Below are 16900 nucleotides of genomic sequence, written 5' to 3' on the forward strand. Positions count from 1 at the left end.
AAATTAGTATTTCCAAACTGGGCATCTAGACGGCTCAATGGATATGGTGGGCGTAATTAGAATGGCAAAAGGTCAAGCCAAAGCATCATTTCAATTCAGAATGAAGTATTCATATTGAGGTTCAAGTGGTACTAGTCCAGTAGACCGAGCAGATAGGAGAATATTCATCTCTTGAGGAATGCGTTCACTGCAAGGAAAGTCTGGAAAAAAAACGTCCCACTTGCAACGGCAGTAGGGGAAGCGAAAATCACTACACCAAGGGTCAATCTTGACTTTATACCTCCCGAGTTAAACCATGTGCCCTACGTTGATCTCCCCCGTTCTACCTGGTCGTCGGGGTTTCTCCACGATGCCCTGGAAAAGTCGGAGGGCTATCCCGATTGGTGCTTTATCTACCCCACAAACCTCTATAGGGAGTATCGGAGGTACGCTCCGGTGACGACGTAGCCCTCTTCATAATATAGTACAGTATACTTCGACTCATCAATCCGGTATGCCTACAAGTTAATATCATTAAGTATATGCATAATAAGCAAGATACAAAAATATCTATTGCCAGTGGGAACTTGCATTTCCGGAAGCCAAATGGTACACCAGTACCAGAACCAGGAGCAAGTAGTTAGGCTACACAAGGCACTCCCAAAGTACTACTAAACTGAACTCACAAGATGTCATAACCATATTTCTCATAATTATCCCCTTCACCTAAAAATCTAAAGCCTAAGCTAATGCAACAACCTCAATCTCAATATCCGCCGGCTTCGGCAGTCCCGAAACCTCAACACTAGTTCTTGCAGGGTTATGCGTGATATATTGTTTGTACACCTCATTGAACTCTTCATAGTCATCGTCGATCTTGGTGAAGATAATCTAAGACATTATTTAGTTCTTTCTTCATCTTCCACTCCTCAGATTCAATAACAGAAATAAACCTACATTGGCCTTGACGACTTTATCCAACGACGACCCCGCTCCTTCAAGAACGGCCTTCACATTCTGCATCATTCTATGTGATTTCTCAGTCACTGAGAGGCCATTGTCTAGGTATTTCCCAGTAGCATCAGCTGCGACCTGGCCTGAAACCCAGACGAGACCGTTTGCTTTGGCTGCTGGGGACTGCGCGGCTTTGTCAATTTCTCAAGTTATATTAAAATTGTTAACATGGATAATGGATGAAAGAGCATACGTAAGGAACACCAGCACGCGCTAGAAGGAGGGAAACCAGGTTAGCATCTCAACTACCTATGCAAGAGGGTAGGACTAAAATATCTCACGAGGACTGCAGTTCTGTCCGTGATGTGTTGTAATTTTCCCCGCTTCTGAGAGCTGCCGCGTGGATGAGAAGGACCGCGTGAGGTGGCCTGCAATGAAGATATTAGGGCGATTAAACGTACGAGTGCCGAGTTGCCATGTTTTAAGGATTGATCGGTGGATTGCCATTTTGATCAATATGATACTCAACGTATGGATTGGATATGTCAGGAACAGTGGATGATTTGTTTCTTTAAGTATTAGTTTGGGGATATAGGATTGTCGGACAGAGAACCCGATTCACGGATTTTAATCCGCGGGGAAGATGCGTGTTAAATGAGGAGAAGCATGATAAGCTAATTGATACATTTATTTTGTAGGTATCTTGCATAGGTATCATCGTTCTAGAGGAGTGCACGAGTCATACAGGCTTTTTCCCTGCCGTAATCCATGGGGCTGATTCTCCCTCATGATTAAACTCATCTAGTCTTAGACTCCCGCTAAATGTATACTATTACATTCATGTACAGTGCATGGGGCCCTTCTCTGTTGATTGTCCAAAACGCTCATGTCATCGTCGTGTTCCCACGACTGTCGTGATAAAAAAACCGTCGGAGGGCAATCCCGACCACCTGTCCCTCGAACAACCCCATCATTGCCTGTACATAGCACTTGATTGAGCGGTCTTGGCTTTCCAGACCGAGATAGGCATACAGACGAGACCTGACACTTTATTGAACATTACTATTGGATTTTTCATTTGCGCAGATCCTAAAGATGGCGGTTCCGATGCATCTCCACTGTTTCTGCCTATGCGCTTGGTTCATACTTCTCTCCATCTCTGTCCTATTCTCTTCTATCCTGTGCTTTTTCTAGTACCCTAATATGCAATATCACCGGTTATTAAACAGGCAGAGTTGTCAACTCCTGAATTAATCCCCCCGCTTAAGAAGGAACTTCCTCATTTCCTGCAAGGCTGGTTCCTGAAAACGGCCTTGTCCACGAACATGCTTCGTGCTCATCAACAAATCTTTCGAGAGCTCGGATATTTGCTTCTGTAAGGGCTTTGGAGCGTGCAAGTAAGGGCAGACGACATCGGTCTGCCAGCGCCTCTGTGGCAATTGCCTCGTGAATCTGGGAGACCCTGACTGTTGTGTAGTGCCGCACGGCCGCATTTTTTTCGAGGATCTCTTTATTAGTTGATGCGATCCACCCAGTCCTGGTTCCTGCAAGACTGTAGGCCTTGCTGAGGGACCCGATGATGACCGTCTTTCCATATCCCAGATCGAGAAAAAGATCGGGGACGGTCGCTATCCGGGAGACGGAAAAGTGGATAGAAAACCTCGTCGCAGAATACGATGAGATCGTGTTCCTCGGCAATGCGGACAATATCCCGTTGCATTTCCAGAGACAAATGAGCTCCGGTCGGGTTATTCGGGCTGTTCAAGACGATCATTTTGGTGTTTTTCTTTATTGAAGACCGGAGAAAGGCTAAATCTAGGGTTCACCCCCTGGCAGGATCAAGCTTCCAAAGGGTCACTTGTGCTCCGAGCATTCTAGGGGTTTGGTAGAGTTGCTCATATGTTGGATACATGACGATGGCGTGGTCGTCGCGGTCTAAAAGGGACTGGCGAACGATTTGATTGGCGACGATACCGCCATTTATCGTCAAAATGCTATCCTTTGTCACATCAGGGTGGTTGTATAACGCTGTAATCTAAACCATGGTGATACGATAACAGTGACAGGACCCGACTATCTGGAAGTAATAGCAGTCATGGAAATAAATAGCCCTATAGTACTAAACCTCTGATCCAAAACGGCTATCTTCGGTATCGGAAACATTGCCCGATGTTCATGACTCATCGCCACAGGCACCTTCAAATGGTCCACAACAAGTAGTAGAAGTCTCATGTCCGAGATCGGTGGTATTGGTAACATCGGTACAGTAGCGCACTCAATAAACCAAAGGTACGCAGTAGCAATCAGTATTATTTGCTCCCGCTATAGCTCTTCAAAATCGACTTGACTGGGATAGGTATTTAATAGTACATACATCCTAAGGGGCGGTTCTTCTGGACCATATCCACTTATTTGAGTGATTTCCACTTAGATTCATCCATATAAACGTTGGTAGTATGAGCTAAACTCCAAGGTAAAAGAGTAATAATAACAGTCACATAACTCTGGGTTCCAATCCTGAAAGGCCCTCAATTGAGAGCTACCAGATATACAATAGAATTCAAGCCTTTTCTGTTTCATGATCCTTGCAAACGGGCGAGCGGTTTTATAATATTTTATCGTCCAGATTGTATTCTTCACTTGGGTTCCGAGTGGAGCGTGAGGAGAGCAACGTGCGTGCAGTTTATTGAATATATCGTCCATCGGTTGTCGGCTGCGTTGTCCGACCATGAAATATTTTCCGACGCCCAAAGATGCTTGCTCTGAGTTGCTCAACAATATGAAAACGACACTCAACTCCCAATATTTAGGCCTAGTATGAGGGTTATACCTCCTGTATTGTCATATACTTTTACCCACTTTATCGAACCATATAAGGAAGTCAGAAACTACAAAAACAACAATCAAGATATCCCAAATGTATTATTGATGGTTTAAGCATACCCGAATTTCCAGGGTTAAGTTGCTTGGATCACAATAAGTCATACGCTGTACTCTGTAGGTGGGATTGCTAGGGCACATTTATTGGCAGTAATTGAACACCGCGAATCGAGAATATCTCTATTTCTGCGCCGACCCCTTCCACTTTATGAAGTGGTACATTTACCTTCCCTGGGCGAGTGTCTCTTGGCGCTATACCGAGACGTGCATACATGGCGTAGGCGTATAGAGGCTCGCCTCTCCTGAACGATAGTCAGAGGGCTGTGTTGTAAGAACATGGATGAGCAGCAGCAGCAGCAGAGCTAGTTTAACGATGTATGATTCCAGTATTTGACATCCAGTATTTGACACCCCGCCAAGTCGGGCGTGGGATCTACTCATTCGATACCCTCCTTGTGACAGTCTTGCTACTTGAGATAGAGGATACACCGAGATCTTACATTATCAACATGAGCATACTGCCCTTTGCACATTACAGAGATCTGAGCCGTACTGGCAAGTCCACCTTATGATATCAACTGTGCTCGAATACAGGCTGACAACATGCTTTGCTCTCCTTCCTGTTAAGGACAAAGCCTAAAAAACGCGAATCATGATGTCATCTCCTTCCCTGTTGCCCTAAGACGGATTATATGGCAAGGAACCCTATCGCCTACTATAAGTAATTGTATTGTATCGGAAGGATACGCGCAGATGTGCCCTTGTTGTTGGTACAACCGTGGCAGGGTGGCAACGCGATTGAGTGGCGCCTGGTAGAAACTAAATAGTATAAGAAGCCACATGTTAGGCATACCTTCGTAGCCTTCGGCATATATCATGTCCTTATTTCAATATGTCAGTACTAAGATGTATATGTTAAACACATCAGAAGCGCTCTTCGCTGGCGCTTCATTGATAGGACTCTATGTCCTGGTCGTGCAATATCTCCGTTTCCAAAGATGTGATCGAATTGAGTCTAAGTTCAGACGGGTCGACCGTCCTCTATTCAGCATGACTGTCAAGGAGGCCCATGATATTATGCGACAGTTACGAGAGCTTGAGTTTCCGTTTGCTTTACGCGGCTCGACGAGGATGACGACACTCAAAGTATGTGTTGTACACACTATACAGCTTCAATTCGGGCATTGAACGATTAATCCATTCTAGACGGCCTCTGTCCCTACCATGGCCGATCTCTTCGTGGCTACCGGCCAGCGGAGTGAGAAGAACAATACCAAACGCGGGGCTGATACGGAGGTGTTAATGAATGGGGTCGGTTGTCAGATGTCGAGAAGTGCGCCGTTGGTGTGTTTTATAGGAGTATGGGGGAGGCGATGGAGCTTCCGTTCAACCTACTCCCGTCCGGTAAAGCTGGCTTCATCGACGGAATCCATTTTGCCCAGGAGCTGTGCGACTTTACGGTGGAATAAGAAATGACTGCAGTCAAGCCAACACAGTCGACGTTGTTCATTAGCAAGCGCTTAATGGGCCTAGAGACGGCCAACTACCCTTCGATACTCAGGCCTGTTGTTGAAAGTATCTTTGCCGCAAGGCTAGATGAACACATCCGAGTCAGCATGGGGTAAGGCGCCCAATCTCTCTCGACCTTTTGGGTGTTGACACAAGGCTTAGTTATCGCAAACCGGGAATTGCTCTTTCATCCCTTGTTGCCAGTTCAGTGGCAATGCGCAAGTTCATATTGCGCTACCTCAGCCTCCCCCGGCCGGACTTCATGGCCGTTAGGGTTCTGGATGCAGCTCCAGATCCATACAGCGGACGCTACGCTATCAAAGAATGGTTAGACAATCCATGGTATGTGAAGCCGACATTTCCAAACCGATGGGGCCTCAATTCCTGGTCGGTGCGACTCTTTGGAACCGGAAATGTGCCCACCAACAATGGGTCTTTCCGCGACGAAGGGTATGATATCAGAGCAATCGGTCCTCAGATCATGGAGAACAAGGGCCAAGCTGAAGTTGAAGCCATCTTCGAGAAGCTCAGGAAGAAAGATGTCCCTACTGGGTGTCCATTCCATGCGTAAAGACAGGGTGTCTAGTATTACTGATTGGGTGCTTGACAATGCTCGGCAACTGACAATGAAGGATTACGGCACTATGTTTCAGAGTAGGATAACACGTCTTGATTGCAAATACTAGCCTTTCCTTGAAGAATAGCTAGTAGTCGACCTGATCCCTCTTTTAGCTTTCTGGGATCGAGAAACTGTTCCGCGTTTGACATTATTCAGGCATTAGCTTCATATAGATTATGTGAAGCATGCTATCTGCGATTATCTTGCGTTCTTTTGTATCATTGAACAGAGCCATAAATGACGATTAAATGTCGAACTCTGGCTTTGAACTGCTTCAACTGGCGCATTTGCGGTTCTCTCCGTAGGCAGGGAAACTGGAGAGCCCCGAATCTGTGGCAGAAAACCAAGCAGCATGGAAGAACTTGAATGGCAGAATGTCTCCGTAATTCAGTAGATTATACGTTGTTCTAATACTACGTCCAGAGAATGATATCGTACATTATCGTGCGTGAAGCGATGAGGCCCAATCCACTTACCAAAGCACCACGACTTTGCCTTCCGCCCGGTTCTCTTCCATGCTTCGATGTGCTTCGACAATCTGGTTAGAAAAGTAAATTCGTATATTTGGCAGTTTCAAGTGACCAGATTCGACCTCATGACAGAGCACGTCCAGTGGAAAGTTCCTGAAGTCTTCCGTGGAACTCTTATATGTTGTAAACGATACAGTGGACGGAACAGCATCCATCGGATTGAAATCCGGAATTGTTGAGTCGCCGCCTATCGTTCCGGCTAGACAAACAATTCCGTACGGTCTTACACATTGCAAGGAATCAGTTATAGTTTTGGCACCAACCAGATCTAGGACCTTTGTGAACTCCAGTCCCTCTGACTTGATCTGTTGTGATAAGTATCCATCGTCAATCAAGATCTTGTTAGCCCCCACACCTTCCAGAAGCTGCTTCCGGGACTCCTGGCGGGTGGTGGAAGCTATAAAAGAGCAATGCCGTTTAGCGATACACGTCGCTGCAAGACCGATGGCTGTTGTACCACCCCGGATCAAAAGGCGGTCATCCGGATGAAGACGTAGAGCGCGAAAGAGGGCATTCCATGCAGTCGGGATCATTTCTGAAAATACCGCGAGGTGTTCCCAGGAAAGTTTACATAGTGGGTGAATCCTTCGAACATGGGTGACAGGGACACGAGTGTACTGTGCATAGCTACCCGGATATTCAGGAAGTAAGTCGCTTATCATAGCAACGACCCTGGTTCCTGGCGCGACTGTACCGTCCCCCGCTGTGACAATGCCAACGGCCTCCCTACCCATTATTTGTGGGAACCTAGCCCTGGCTAAATGGCCTTGCCGGGCGAGGATTTCGGAGCGACTAAGACCGAATGCTTTGACTTCAATTAGGATTTCCCCGCTTTTTGGAGGAGGCCTGGGGTAACTCTCGAGGTGTAGCACCTCAGGAGGCCCTGGTTCATTGACCACGATTGCTTCCATAACGGACTGGTAAGGTTAATCATTTAGTTGCCAGGACCAAGCCAGAGACATAATGGAGAGGAAAAACAGCCGAGGGGAAAAAGTGTCGTTTGGGCAGCAGTGTTTCTCAAAACAAAGGTATTTCATTCTATTAAAAAAGAAACCTACATCTTTAGGGTAATGCTTCTGCCATGCAGGCCGTCCTTCTTTCCGACTAACCCAGACATTACCGGCGTTCCAAGCATCTTTAGAAGTTATACGGCGGCCAATCCCGCTATTCTTCAGTTCTCGTGCGACCAAGCTAGGTCTACTGCCCTTTGCGACCGCTTGTGCAGCGAGCTCCCGAGCAGCGGTTGTGAGTTTATAGTCGAGCGCGGATATATCATGATTGTGTTGGTCCTTGCCTCGGGTGATAGTCATATAGTAGCCGTCACTAACAATCCTGATCCGACATGGACAGCCAATTGGTTCGCGAACAGTCCGTCTGCGTTTGCGCTGTTCATCCGAGACGCTCGGCTCATAGGCTTTGGTACGCCATAATCGACACCAATAGTATGTGGTTGTTTTCTTTTGCCCGTATCTGGATTGGTTCCGGACGTAAATGTTGTCTAAGTATTTCCAAGCATTGTTAAATTCGGTCACGGAAACTGTGATTGGGGACTCTAGTGCGAAGATCTCCGCGCGAAGACGAAGGATATCGGGAGGAATGTTTAATTGCGGCGTGGGCTCATTGGAGGACTCCGGAACCGGGGAAGGAGAGTTCTCCGCCGAGGATGTCATTGTGTCTGTGAAATAGGAGGCGGATATGCTAGCGAAGAACGTGGATGCTTGGGCGATGATCGCAATCCGGTGGATACGGAACATCTTATTCTTCCAATTCCGACACCTAGCATCCCGCTGACTCAGCGGGAGCGGCGCCAAGCGGTGCCTCAGGGCGTCTCCAATATAGTCATCTTCTGATGCACCAGAACTCCTGCTATCTAATATTGAAATCGGAATCCGGATCTCTTATAGAGTGAGATATCTTACCACATCTCTGAAATAGAGTTATGTCTAGGAATTAGAAGACGATCTGGAGATCTAAACTTCTCAACAAGTTGACACTACCCTACTACATACAAGCTCATCCTCCGCTAAATTATGCTGGAATCAGAGTGACACCTGACATCCAACTAGATTGAATGTGGTATGCCTCTCTTAGTGAGAATAAGAGGTTAAGTAGTGACAGGGAAAAATTAAAGGAGAGGAAAGGAGTTGGCTTCATAATGATAAGAGAGGGACACAGAAGGCCCCTCTATTATACATCGCTTAAATATGGAGCATGCCAGTAGCCATAGTTGCCAGCGCAACCACGAATACAGAGTGTAGATAAGAACTTGAGAACGTGGAAGCACCACTGAATGCAGTGCTCGATGAGGCGGCACTTGCACTGGAGGATGAGGACGAGGATGAGGACGAGCTATTGCTTGACGACTTGGTGTTCGTATGGAACAGAGACGTCGTAGACGTTGTCGAGTTCGAAGGAGTTGATACATTCGATGCCTTGATGCTGGTATAGGAGCCAGTCTTGTCTGTGTAGGTATAAGACTTGGCAGGGTTGTAGTTGATAACTTTGATCGACTCCACATACATGGTGAAGGGACTGTCATCATAGTCAGTCTCCCCACCGGCCCATTCAATGGTACCCTCCTCGTTGTCGGGGTCACCGCCAGCCCAGATACCGATCTTGATTCGGGAAGGGGTCTGGGGGAAGTTTTCGCCGTCGAGCGCATCGGCGTAGTTAAGGGTTCGGACAACACTTCCATCGACGAGCCATTCGATTTTGCTTGAGGTCCAATTGATCGCGTAGGTGTGGAACGTCTCTTCAGGCGTAGAGACTGTCACTGTGGTAGCGCGATCGTACGAAGTGGTATTGCCCTTGCCGAAGTAGTTGGTTTGAATCTGGTTATCAAAGGTACTAACTTGTTCCTGTTGCTATCGTTAGCCCCTTCATTGACAGGGATTAAAGATAAAGACATACCCAATCAATCTCGTCCAGGTCGTCGGATTCTACCACTAGCGTGCTGACAATGCCGGTACCATTGGCGGCCCTCATCTTCATTTCTACATAGCCGAAGAAGATGTAGAAATCGCTCTGTATGGTGGGAGCATCGCCCTGCTCCTCGATAGAAAATTCAGCACCCAGTGACGTGCTGCTCACTGTGCCCGCCGTAGTGTTCCAGTACTTGAACGCTGACTGACCCGAGGTGAAATCAGTATATAAGGTTGAGTTTGCCAGGCCAGCATCTGCGGAACAGGTCTCTGCAGAAATCTCATTAGCCACTCGCACCAAAAGCCTGCGAGGGGAGTACAGTTAATGCCATACTCTCTAGAGGGTTACAGGTAGTATAGGTTTGCGCAGTGCACAGCTGTGCCACGAGTGCAACTGCTGTCGCAGACCACTTCAGATAAGATGGAAGAGTCATGTTAGAGTTTTGTGCAGAGGGATGGGGCTGAAGATCACTGCGAGTGGATTGAAGAGAGGGTCAACCTATGCAGCTATGGATGTGCTAGAAGAACAAGGACAAAAACTATATAAGTATAGGCTGGGGAACATAAAGCATATGGCTGGGAGATGGATAAGAATTTTGACTGATCGGAGATAAGAGTAAGACAAATATTGGACCTTTACAAGCGTCGTACCCATCAGTCGGAAGTGGCAACTTGGTAAGACATCTGCTGGTTCTAAGTTCTTCCCAGGTTTGTCAGGCTATAAACCATGGATATACAAAGCAAGAACACTAGTCATTGGATGCATCGAGTCATAACATCTTGTCTTTGCCGGCCCGCTTCCAGTTATGCGATGCAAAGACATCCTCGGCCATAGCCATAACCTTGAGACAGAGGTTTGTCGATGGGTCATGAACAGTGGGGGGAGCAAAAACATTCGGTGAAAGTATTGTTGTAGCCTATGAGAAGTGGATCCCCTTTAAAGCTTGTCTTTCGTGGTTGACACTGCAGATTGCGTGGTTGCCGAAATCTGATATCGGAGCATACGTATGCCTCGCTTGAGTTTTCTCCCGCCATTTGCCCTAACGAGGCCACAACTGTTATACACGTCAAAGTCCACATCTGATTGATAACAATCTCCATTGGTGAATACTGATTGCGAATCTGTTTCAGTATGCTATCTGAAACGAGTACATTCCTCGAAAAAAAATTATTTTCCCCGTCGTCCGAATCTCCCAGCGTTCTCGGATTTATTTGACTTGGTAGACGAATTGGGAACTCGACCCCCACTTACTTGGTTCTACTCGGACTTTGGGAGTATTTGTGGTAGCGCTAATTAAGCCCAGTCAATGTGTCTACGCCAGCACTTTGAAGCGTCCATTTTAGCGTGGTCCATGGGAGAAAAATAAAAAAGAGGGTGGCTAGTGATTAGAACAATAATAAAAAATAAAAAAAGTTTTATTGAGTAAATATGGCAATATCAACGTTGATTGAAAAATAGCTGAGACTTGTCATCCCCTAACTAGAGGCTATTTTAGGGCTTCGCCGTAGGGCTCATGAACCGAGGAGTTTCCATGCAGTGCCTCCCCCTTAAAAGATCTCGGTTCAACCCTATACTTTAAATCCGAGAGTCATGAGATTCGGCAGAAGTGACCATCCAGCGTCAGGGGCCCCAGGTCATTCTCCTTCATGCGCTTCGGCTCTTTCATATGATTGATAGATGGACAATATATACTATACTCTGCGCTTCTTCGCCCACATACAGCATGGGAGCTTTGGCGGCGTTTTCCAGTAATAGTATGGTACCATGTCTTCAGATATTGAAAGAAAAATAGAAGTGAAAAGAGAAGACGTTTTAAATGTCAACGATGGCTTTCTGAACTAGTAGTCCTCCAGCCACCACGAACTCAATCCACCACGCTTATGGTCTTTTATATTTTTAATGACTGCGTGGTGTCAACAGAGTATCCCACGGATAGGATGGAGCACTAACCTCAGAAGCCTACGTCAGACAATTTGATAATGCGAGTCGTTGCACAAGTACATAAAGGTGTGCCAAGAAGGGCCGATGATCCACCTTCTCGAAGGACGTATGAATGCCACTCCACTCATAGCCGCCCGCCAACTGCCGGGCAGTAGAAGAAGCTAAGACGCTTCCACTAAAGCTTCAGGTTGCTTGACTGCTGACGTAGACCACAGAAGCATCAAAACAGCAGAGTTATTGGTAGAAGGAAGGTACTCCACCATCTCATTTCCCTCCAGGCGGCTAAATTTCCAATCCAATGAAAAGAAGATGGATTCCTTGTATGATATTATCTCCAAGTCTTGGACTTTTTTTTTTCAAGGACTTTTCGAATTCTTGATCTGGTATTCAATTCATAGATGAGCAGCTCAGGATTACAACAAATAGTATATGGCAACAGAACCTGGACACGATGGGTCGGGGCATGAAATGGTTGAATGGAGGGGCATTGGCATACTTGAGCATTCAGTTTCTGCGCACAGCGAAAGCCTTCTCCATGGATGTCAGCTCTGAGCGTACGTTCATACACCCTTCTTCCTTCTCCTTTTATACGTGTATAGTTGTGCTCACCCGAGGTGGCTGCAACTATAGAGTCCATCAAAGATGCGGCCAGCACGGCGGCATATGGAATGATGCACTACTATCACGGAAACGAGTCCGGTAATATTCCTGGGAAACTACCCGACACATGGTGGGAAGGTGGCGCCATGTTTATGACCCTAATCGAGTATTGGCACTTTACGGGTGACTCGACATACAATGACGAAGTTAGTGTGGGAATGCAGTGGCAAGCAGGAGATGGAGACTATATGCCTGCGAATTGGAGCTCTTATCTTGTGAGAATATTAGTCTGCGTTGAATCTCCATTTCGCAAGGCGCTAATTAGGAGTAGGGAAACGATGATCAAATGTTCTGGGGCTTAGCCGCGATAACGGCTGCCGAGCTGCAGTTCCCTGAAGTGAGCGATGGATACTCATGGCTTTCTCTTGCTCAAGGAGTGTTCAACACACAGGTCAAACGGTGGGATACCTCGTCATGCGCTGGAGGGATGCGGTGGCAGATTTACACCTACGAGGCCGGGTACCGTATGAAGAATTCTATTTCGAACGGTGGTCTATTTCAACTGGCTGCACGCCTCGCTCGTTATACCAATAACCAGACGTACGCCGATTGGGCTGAGAAGATATGGAACTGGTCGGCTTCTACACCTTTATTGAACACCAACACTTGGAATGTTGCCGATTCAACCGATGTGGATGATAATTGTACATCGCAAGGTAACACACAGTGGACTTATAATTATGGTGCTTACATTGGCGGTGCCGCATACATGTATAACTACGTGAGTTCGATGTCACTTACCCTTGCCGAATGTAGCTTGCAATTCGTGAATGAGTTACAGTTGGTACTGACGGTGCCTAAATATCTAGACGAATGGCAGTACCACATGGCTTACTGCTGTGAATGGCTTACTCAACGCAACTATTGACGGATTCTTCCCAACCAAGTACGGCGGCAACATCATGTCCGACTACACTTGCGAAACAACCGAGGTCTGCAACAACAACGAGATCATCTTCAAAGGGCTCCTTTCAATGTGGTTGGCTTTTACGGCTCTACTAGTACCCTCGACATATAGCACGATTATCCCCAAACTCCAAGGTTCCGGTGTGGCGGCTGCTGAAACCTGCACTGGACACAACAACAATAGTTGCGGTGTCGTATGGTATAACTCGACTTGGGACGGTTGGAGTGGGCTAGAAGAACAGATGAGCGTCACCAGTGTCTTGGCAGCGAATATGATCGGGCTGAATACGTCAGGGGCTCCGGTCACGTCGACGACCGGAGGAAATAGTACGAGCGATCCTACGGCTGGAGAGAATGATGATAAAGGTAGCTCTTCGACAACAACAACAGTTACCACGGGCGATGTTGTCGGGGCATCGATTGTTACTGTTATACTCGTTGCCATACCTATCGCTATGGTAGTGCTACTCATTTTCACATAGACTTTCCCGTTTAGAACTTTATACAAGCCCAGATATATACCCCATGAATGCATATCATACAACACATGCTTGTCCATTCATCGCTCTAAACCATCAGGCGATCTTCCCTCTAGCCTAAGATCCAAAACCATGCCAACACACTCTTGGTGCTGTGGGATCTGCAACACAAGCTCATCGCCCCACACGTCAAACGAACAAGTCTCATACAACCGTCGTGCAGCGTCATTATTTCGTTCCACAATAGACACCACTAAAACACGACTTGCCCCCGCCTCAGTAGCTTCTGTCCGTACTTCACTGACAGCCCGTTCAATCAATCGACGACCGTTCCCCTTTCGTCTCCCCGCCTCAAGAACATACATGCCACCAAGCATAAACACCAAAGTCGCATAACGAGACTCCTCCTTCAACAGAACTCGCTCGTCTGTCAGGGAAAACACATCCCATGGTGCTTTTGACAAAGTTTTGTTATCTTCAGGTAGCAACCTAGGCCCTACTATTGTGACAGTACCCAACCATTCTCGACTCAGAAGAAGTGCTAAAGAGTCCAAGCTGTGGTCTGTTTGATCGTCATAAGCGATAAAGGAACGCGCTTGCGGGTTGGTAACTCGGGCCAGCCATTTCTCATATGGGAACTCAACTTCATCCTCGTACTTGGAAGAGAAGGCATCTGGATTTTCTTTGAGGCCTCTTAACCGAAGGGTTCTATATCGTGTGATTATGGCTTCTAGGTCTTTCTGGTGGGCGTATTCTTTGGGAACAAGTGCGACGTTGCTGGTTTGGGGCGCTGTGGGTTCTAAGGAGGGAGACATTGTAGAGAAGTCTTCCGCTCGAGTTAACGATTATCTAAGTAGGAGAGAATGCCGTGTGATATGGAATAAGAAGATTTTATCTATGTAATGTGCAACTTAAGAAGATGAGTCAACCTGGGCATGGTTACATTGTTGGTCTGACGCGGGAGGGGAAATTAAATACGAGGTGGGCTGCTCGTGCGATATTCGTCCAATAGATGAAAGAAGGGTCCGAGTGTTGATATACCTATCACTCCGATAGTAGAACAATTATCAGTGACCACCAATATACTCCGTACACTTATCTATGTTCCCCAGGAACCTGGAATGGGATATGCATATTCGTCTTGGCGGGGATAGTGGTCAGCATAGATTCGCACAAGGAGGTTGTTGTACGACTAACTTATAGCCACTCCGAGAGTCAACCCAATCATTTTACTTTGCAAATCCCAAGTCTTAGTTATAATAATAGCTATAAGACTTAGTGTTGTACAACATGCTATGTCTAAGGTCAAAGCTTAGGGTCTCCAAATAAGCGCCCAAGGGTTAGGTCCTCACTACTTCATAAGTAAAAGGAGACCACGGTGCTCGTTTTGATACACAGCGTACAAATTCCCTAAAGGAGTCATCAATAAACTAGAGCCTATTCATTCACTTATTGTCAGAAATAAACTGTTGTGGGGAATAAGCCAAGAGTTCGAAGCCACGGACGTTCGCCTCTGCAAACAAAGAAACGTCTTTTACCAACTCCAACCTTAACAGCACTATACTAGTCGTCACCAATGCGATGCACAGAACAAGATCCAAAGCCTACTTGCATATTTTTGGGGATCTAAACCTGAACAGTCTGCCAAATGTTGAAGACAGAAAAGTTTTGTTTCTCGACAGACGCTTTTCTGCTGATAGTTCATCATCCTTTCAACTGCAGTCCGTTTTGATATAAGGAAATTATGGACAGCCATTATAAAAATCCATACACGCCTCTCAGTACCGAGGATGGAAATACATCCTCCGATGCTCTACCAATACAGGCCCAGAAGGATCACGCACATGCCAATAAGGGAATCCTAGCTCTTACGACCTCATTATTTCTTCTATGCGCCGGTCTAGGTGCGGCATTATACTATCAGATAAATTCAGCCTGTGGGGTTAGTTATGTATCCGAATCTTCGCATATCAAGGGTCAGTCGTCATTTTCAACGATGCTTTCGGTTGCACCATACCTAGTACTAACTTCGAGAAGTACCTCATCGGGCAGTGATCTTTCTTCCACACGACGAGTACACGCATCAGCTTCCAGATGAACCGGGTTCGGTATGGGATAAATTAATACCTCGTCAGTGGCGACCACAGACAGGAAAGTTCGTTCGTATGTCTTTGCTCATATATCAACAGCTGGGAGAGGCTTTGTTGCTGCAAAGCAGACCAAGTCGGGAGCTTTAGCCTTCGAAGAGTACTCCTCGGTATCCCTTGGTGCAGATTCATCCAAAGAATACTACTGTATCTCAGCCTTCCACCAAATGCATTGTCTGGTAAGTCCCGGACCGCCGTATATTGCATATTGCATATAATGGATCGTTGTGCTCACACAAACTCACCAGGCCATCATTTACAATGCCATATTCTCGAAAAACCACTCCGACCATCATCACAGGGATGATCATAGCGATCATACCAAGCACTGCATCGATTATCTTCGACAGGTTTGATTCCCTTGAGAACCATTCATCCACGGGTCGTATAACTAATAATAGTTTAAACAGTCCATAATGTGTGCGAGTGATGCGACGCTTGAGAGCTCAGGAGTGCTAGAGGGAGACGGAAGCACTATCAGGGCTGTCGATGGGTGGAACAATACGCATCAGTGTCGAGACTGGGATAGCCTGTATGACTTTGCTTCACGCCATCGCATGTTAGACTCGGATGGTATTGTGTAAGTGTACATCTCCAGGAAAGGAAACTTCATTACTTGGGCGGTGCTCAGCAATGGGAGACCTTCCAACTATCCTAAACACAATAAAACATCCATAACTTAGTTACCAATTCTTGTTATGAAGCGCGGTTACTAAGCCACAGAATCGTATCGTGGGCCATCGCACCTAACTAGGACAGGTGAGAGTCATTGGAATTACATCAGGATCAATGGGGAAAGTAGGAGCTTGTCGCTGAGCTGCTCCCACTTGGCCCCGACAAGTTAGCTATTGAGATGTTCACAGGCCAGATGACATTAATAGGAAATAGCTAATTCAATAACCTGGACAGTGCACTGTGTCAGGGGACCGCCACACCCTGCCGGCCGGCAATGACCGTGTGGCTCAACCCTAACAGTAATCGGTTCCAGAAACCTGCAAGAGCCATTGGATGATATTCCATCTCATCTGAACAACAATCAATCGCTAATGAGGTTATGGCCGTGTACAACACTTGGTATTTGCCAGAGAATTGAACGTGTGTACGGCAAAGCAAATATTCCAGCTTCCTGTCCTGGCAACACGGTATCGAATCATCATGAACCATTTGTGTATATATGATCTCATACGGCTTCCACATAATACAAGTCGAGATTCTAGACACTCAGTCCCTGATTCAAGGGTGAAATTGACTTTCGATCGGACTTCCTTCGGGATGATATGACGTTGATGCTGCCAAATAGCTCCCCAAACGGGACCTTCTGTAGTACATACCTTACCCTATATCAGCGATAGATCTGCTTTCTTAGTAGTGTGC

The 16900-nt window shown here is 46.6% G+C and overlaps 8 protein-coding genes across 8 annotated transcripts; 3 read left to right on the forward strand and 5 right to left on the reverse strand.

Annotated features, from left to right (window-relative positions):
- Positions 1–720: 720 nt before the first annotated feature.
- Positions 721–1440, reverse strand: BDV38DRAFT_282598 (Endoribonuclease L-PSP/chorismate mutase-like protein; the record flags this gene model as incomplete). Its single annotated transcript, XM_032059819.1, has 4 exons — positions 721–870; positions 937–1116; positions 1187–1206; positions 1275–1440. 4 exons carry the CDS (start codon positions 1438–1440, stop codon positions 721–723), a joined length of 516 nt encoding a protein of 171 aa, XP_031914053.1.
- Positions 1441–2340: 900 nt separating this feature from the next.
- BDV38DRAFT_246014 (uncharacterized protein) lies at positions 2341–2681 on the reverse strand. Its single transcript, XM_032054494.1, has one exon. It carries the CDS (start codon positions 2651–2653, stop codon positions 2447–2449), a length of 207 nt encoding a protein of 68 aa, XP_031914054.1. The 5' UTR covers positions 2654–2681; the 3' UTR covers positions 2341–2446.
- A 2182-nt stretch (positions 2682–4863) lies between these two features.
- On the forward strand, positions 4864–5893 carry BDV38DRAFT_282600 (uncharacterized protein; the record flags this gene model as incomplete). Its single annotated transcript, XM_032059820.1, has 5 exons — positions 4864–4959; positions 5020–5071; positions 5137–5260; positions 5327–5434; positions 5485–5893. The coding sequence occupies 5 exons, from the start codon at positions 4864–4866 to the stop codon at positions 5891–5893; spliced, it is 789 nt and encodes a 262-aa protein (XP_031914055.1).
- A 396-nt stretch (positions 5894–6289) lies between these two features.
- BDV38DRAFT_82533 (zinc-binding alcohol dehydrogenase family protein) lies at positions 6290–8304 on the reverse strand. Its single transcript, XM_032063984.1, has 2 exons — positions 7530–8304; positions 6290–7388 (listed from the first exon to the last, which is right to left on the reverse strand). The coding sequence occupies exons 1-2, from the start codon at positions 8223–8225 to the stop codon at positions 6414–6416; spliced, it is 1671 nt and encodes a 556-aa protein (XP_031914056.1). The 5' UTR covers positions 8226–8304; the 3' UTR covers positions 6290–6413.
- Positions 8305–8483: 179 nt separating this feature from the next.
- BDV38DRAFT_246017 (glycoside hydrolase family 16 protein) lies at positions 8484–10097 on the reverse strand. The gene is made up of 3 exons (XM_032054495.1): positions 9727–10097; positions 9382–9662; positions 8484–9329 (listed from the first exon to the last, which is right to left on the reverse strand). The coding sequence occupies exons 1-3, from the start codon at positions 9824–9826 to the stop codon at positions 8670–8672; spliced, it is 1041 nt and encodes a 346-aa protein (XP_031914057.1). The 5' UTR covers positions 9827–10097; the 3' UTR covers positions 8484–8669.
- Positions 10098–11785: 1688 nt separating this feature from the next.
- On the forward strand, positions 11786–13382 carry BDV38DRAFT_292609 (glycoside hydrolase family 76 protein; the record flags this gene model as incomplete). The annotated part of the gene is made up of 4 exons (XM_032062044.1): positions 11786–11888; positions 11965–12209; positions 12266–12715; positions 12804–13382. The coding sequence occupies 4 exons, from the start codon at positions 11786–11788 to the stop codon at positions 13380–13382; spliced, it is 1377 nt and encodes a 458-aa protein (XP_031914058.1).
- BDV38DRAFT_246018 (GNAT family N-acetyltransferase) lies at positions 13276–14308 on the reverse strand. Its single transcript, XM_032054496.1, has one exon. The coding sequence runs from the start codon at positions 14192–14194 to the stop codon at positions 13460–13462; it is 735 nt and encodes a 244-aa protein (XP_031914059.1). The 5' UTR covers positions 14195–14308; the 3' UTR covers positions 13276–13459.
- An 815-nt stretch (positions 14309–15123) lies between these two features.
- On the forward strand, positions 15124–16110 carry BDV38DRAFT_282605 (uncharacterized protein; the record flags this gene model as incomplete). Its single annotated transcript, XM_032059821.1, has 5 exons — positions 15124–15355; positions 15417–15509; positions 15569–15705; positions 15775–15876; positions 15937–16110. The coding sequence occupies 5 exons, from the start codon at positions 15124–15126 to the stop codon at positions 16108–16110; spliced, it is 738 nt and encodes a 245-aa protein (XP_031914060.1).
- Between the last annotated feature and the right edge of the window lie 790 nt (positions 16111–16900).

Source organism: Aspergillus pseudotamarii, assembly GCF_009193445.1.
Source record: "Aspergillus pseudotamarii strain CBS 117625 unplaced genomic scaffold BDV38scaffold_24, whole genome shotgun sequence".
Lineage (NCBI taxonomy): Eukaryota > Fungi > Ascomycota > Eurotiomycetes > Eurotiales > Aspergillaceae > Aspergillus > Aspergillus pseudotamarii.

Coding starts and splice junctions, on each gene's coding strand:
- BDV38DRAFT_246014 (XM_032054494.1), bottom strand. CDS start 2,653: ATGCAACGGGATATTGTCCGCATTGCCGAGGAACACGATCTCATCGTA.
- BDV38DRAFT_82533 (XM_032063984.1), bottom strand. CDS start 8,225: ATGTTCCGTATCCACCGGATTGCGATCATCGCCCAAGCATCCACGTTC. Junction 7,389..7,529: donor AGAAGCATTACCCTAAAGAT/GTAGGTTTCTTT, acceptor TAACCTTACCAG/TCCGTTATGGAAGCAATCGT.
- BDV38DRAFT_246017 (XM_032054495.1), bottom strand. CDS start 9,826: ATGACTCTTCCATCTTATCTGAAGTGGTCTGCGACAGCAGTTGCACTC. Junction 9,663..9,726: donor TACCTGTAACCCTCTAGAGA/GTATGGCATTAA, acceptor AGATTTCTGCAG/AGACCTGTTCCGCAGATGCT. Junction 9,330..9,381: donor ACCTGGACGAGATTGATTGG/GTATGTCTTTAT, acceptor CGATAGCAACAG/GAACAAGTTAGTACCTTTGA.
- BDV38DRAFT_246018 (XM_032054496.1), bottom strand. CDS start 14,194: ATGTCTCCCTCCTTAGAACCCACAGCGCCCCAAACCAGCAACGTCGCA.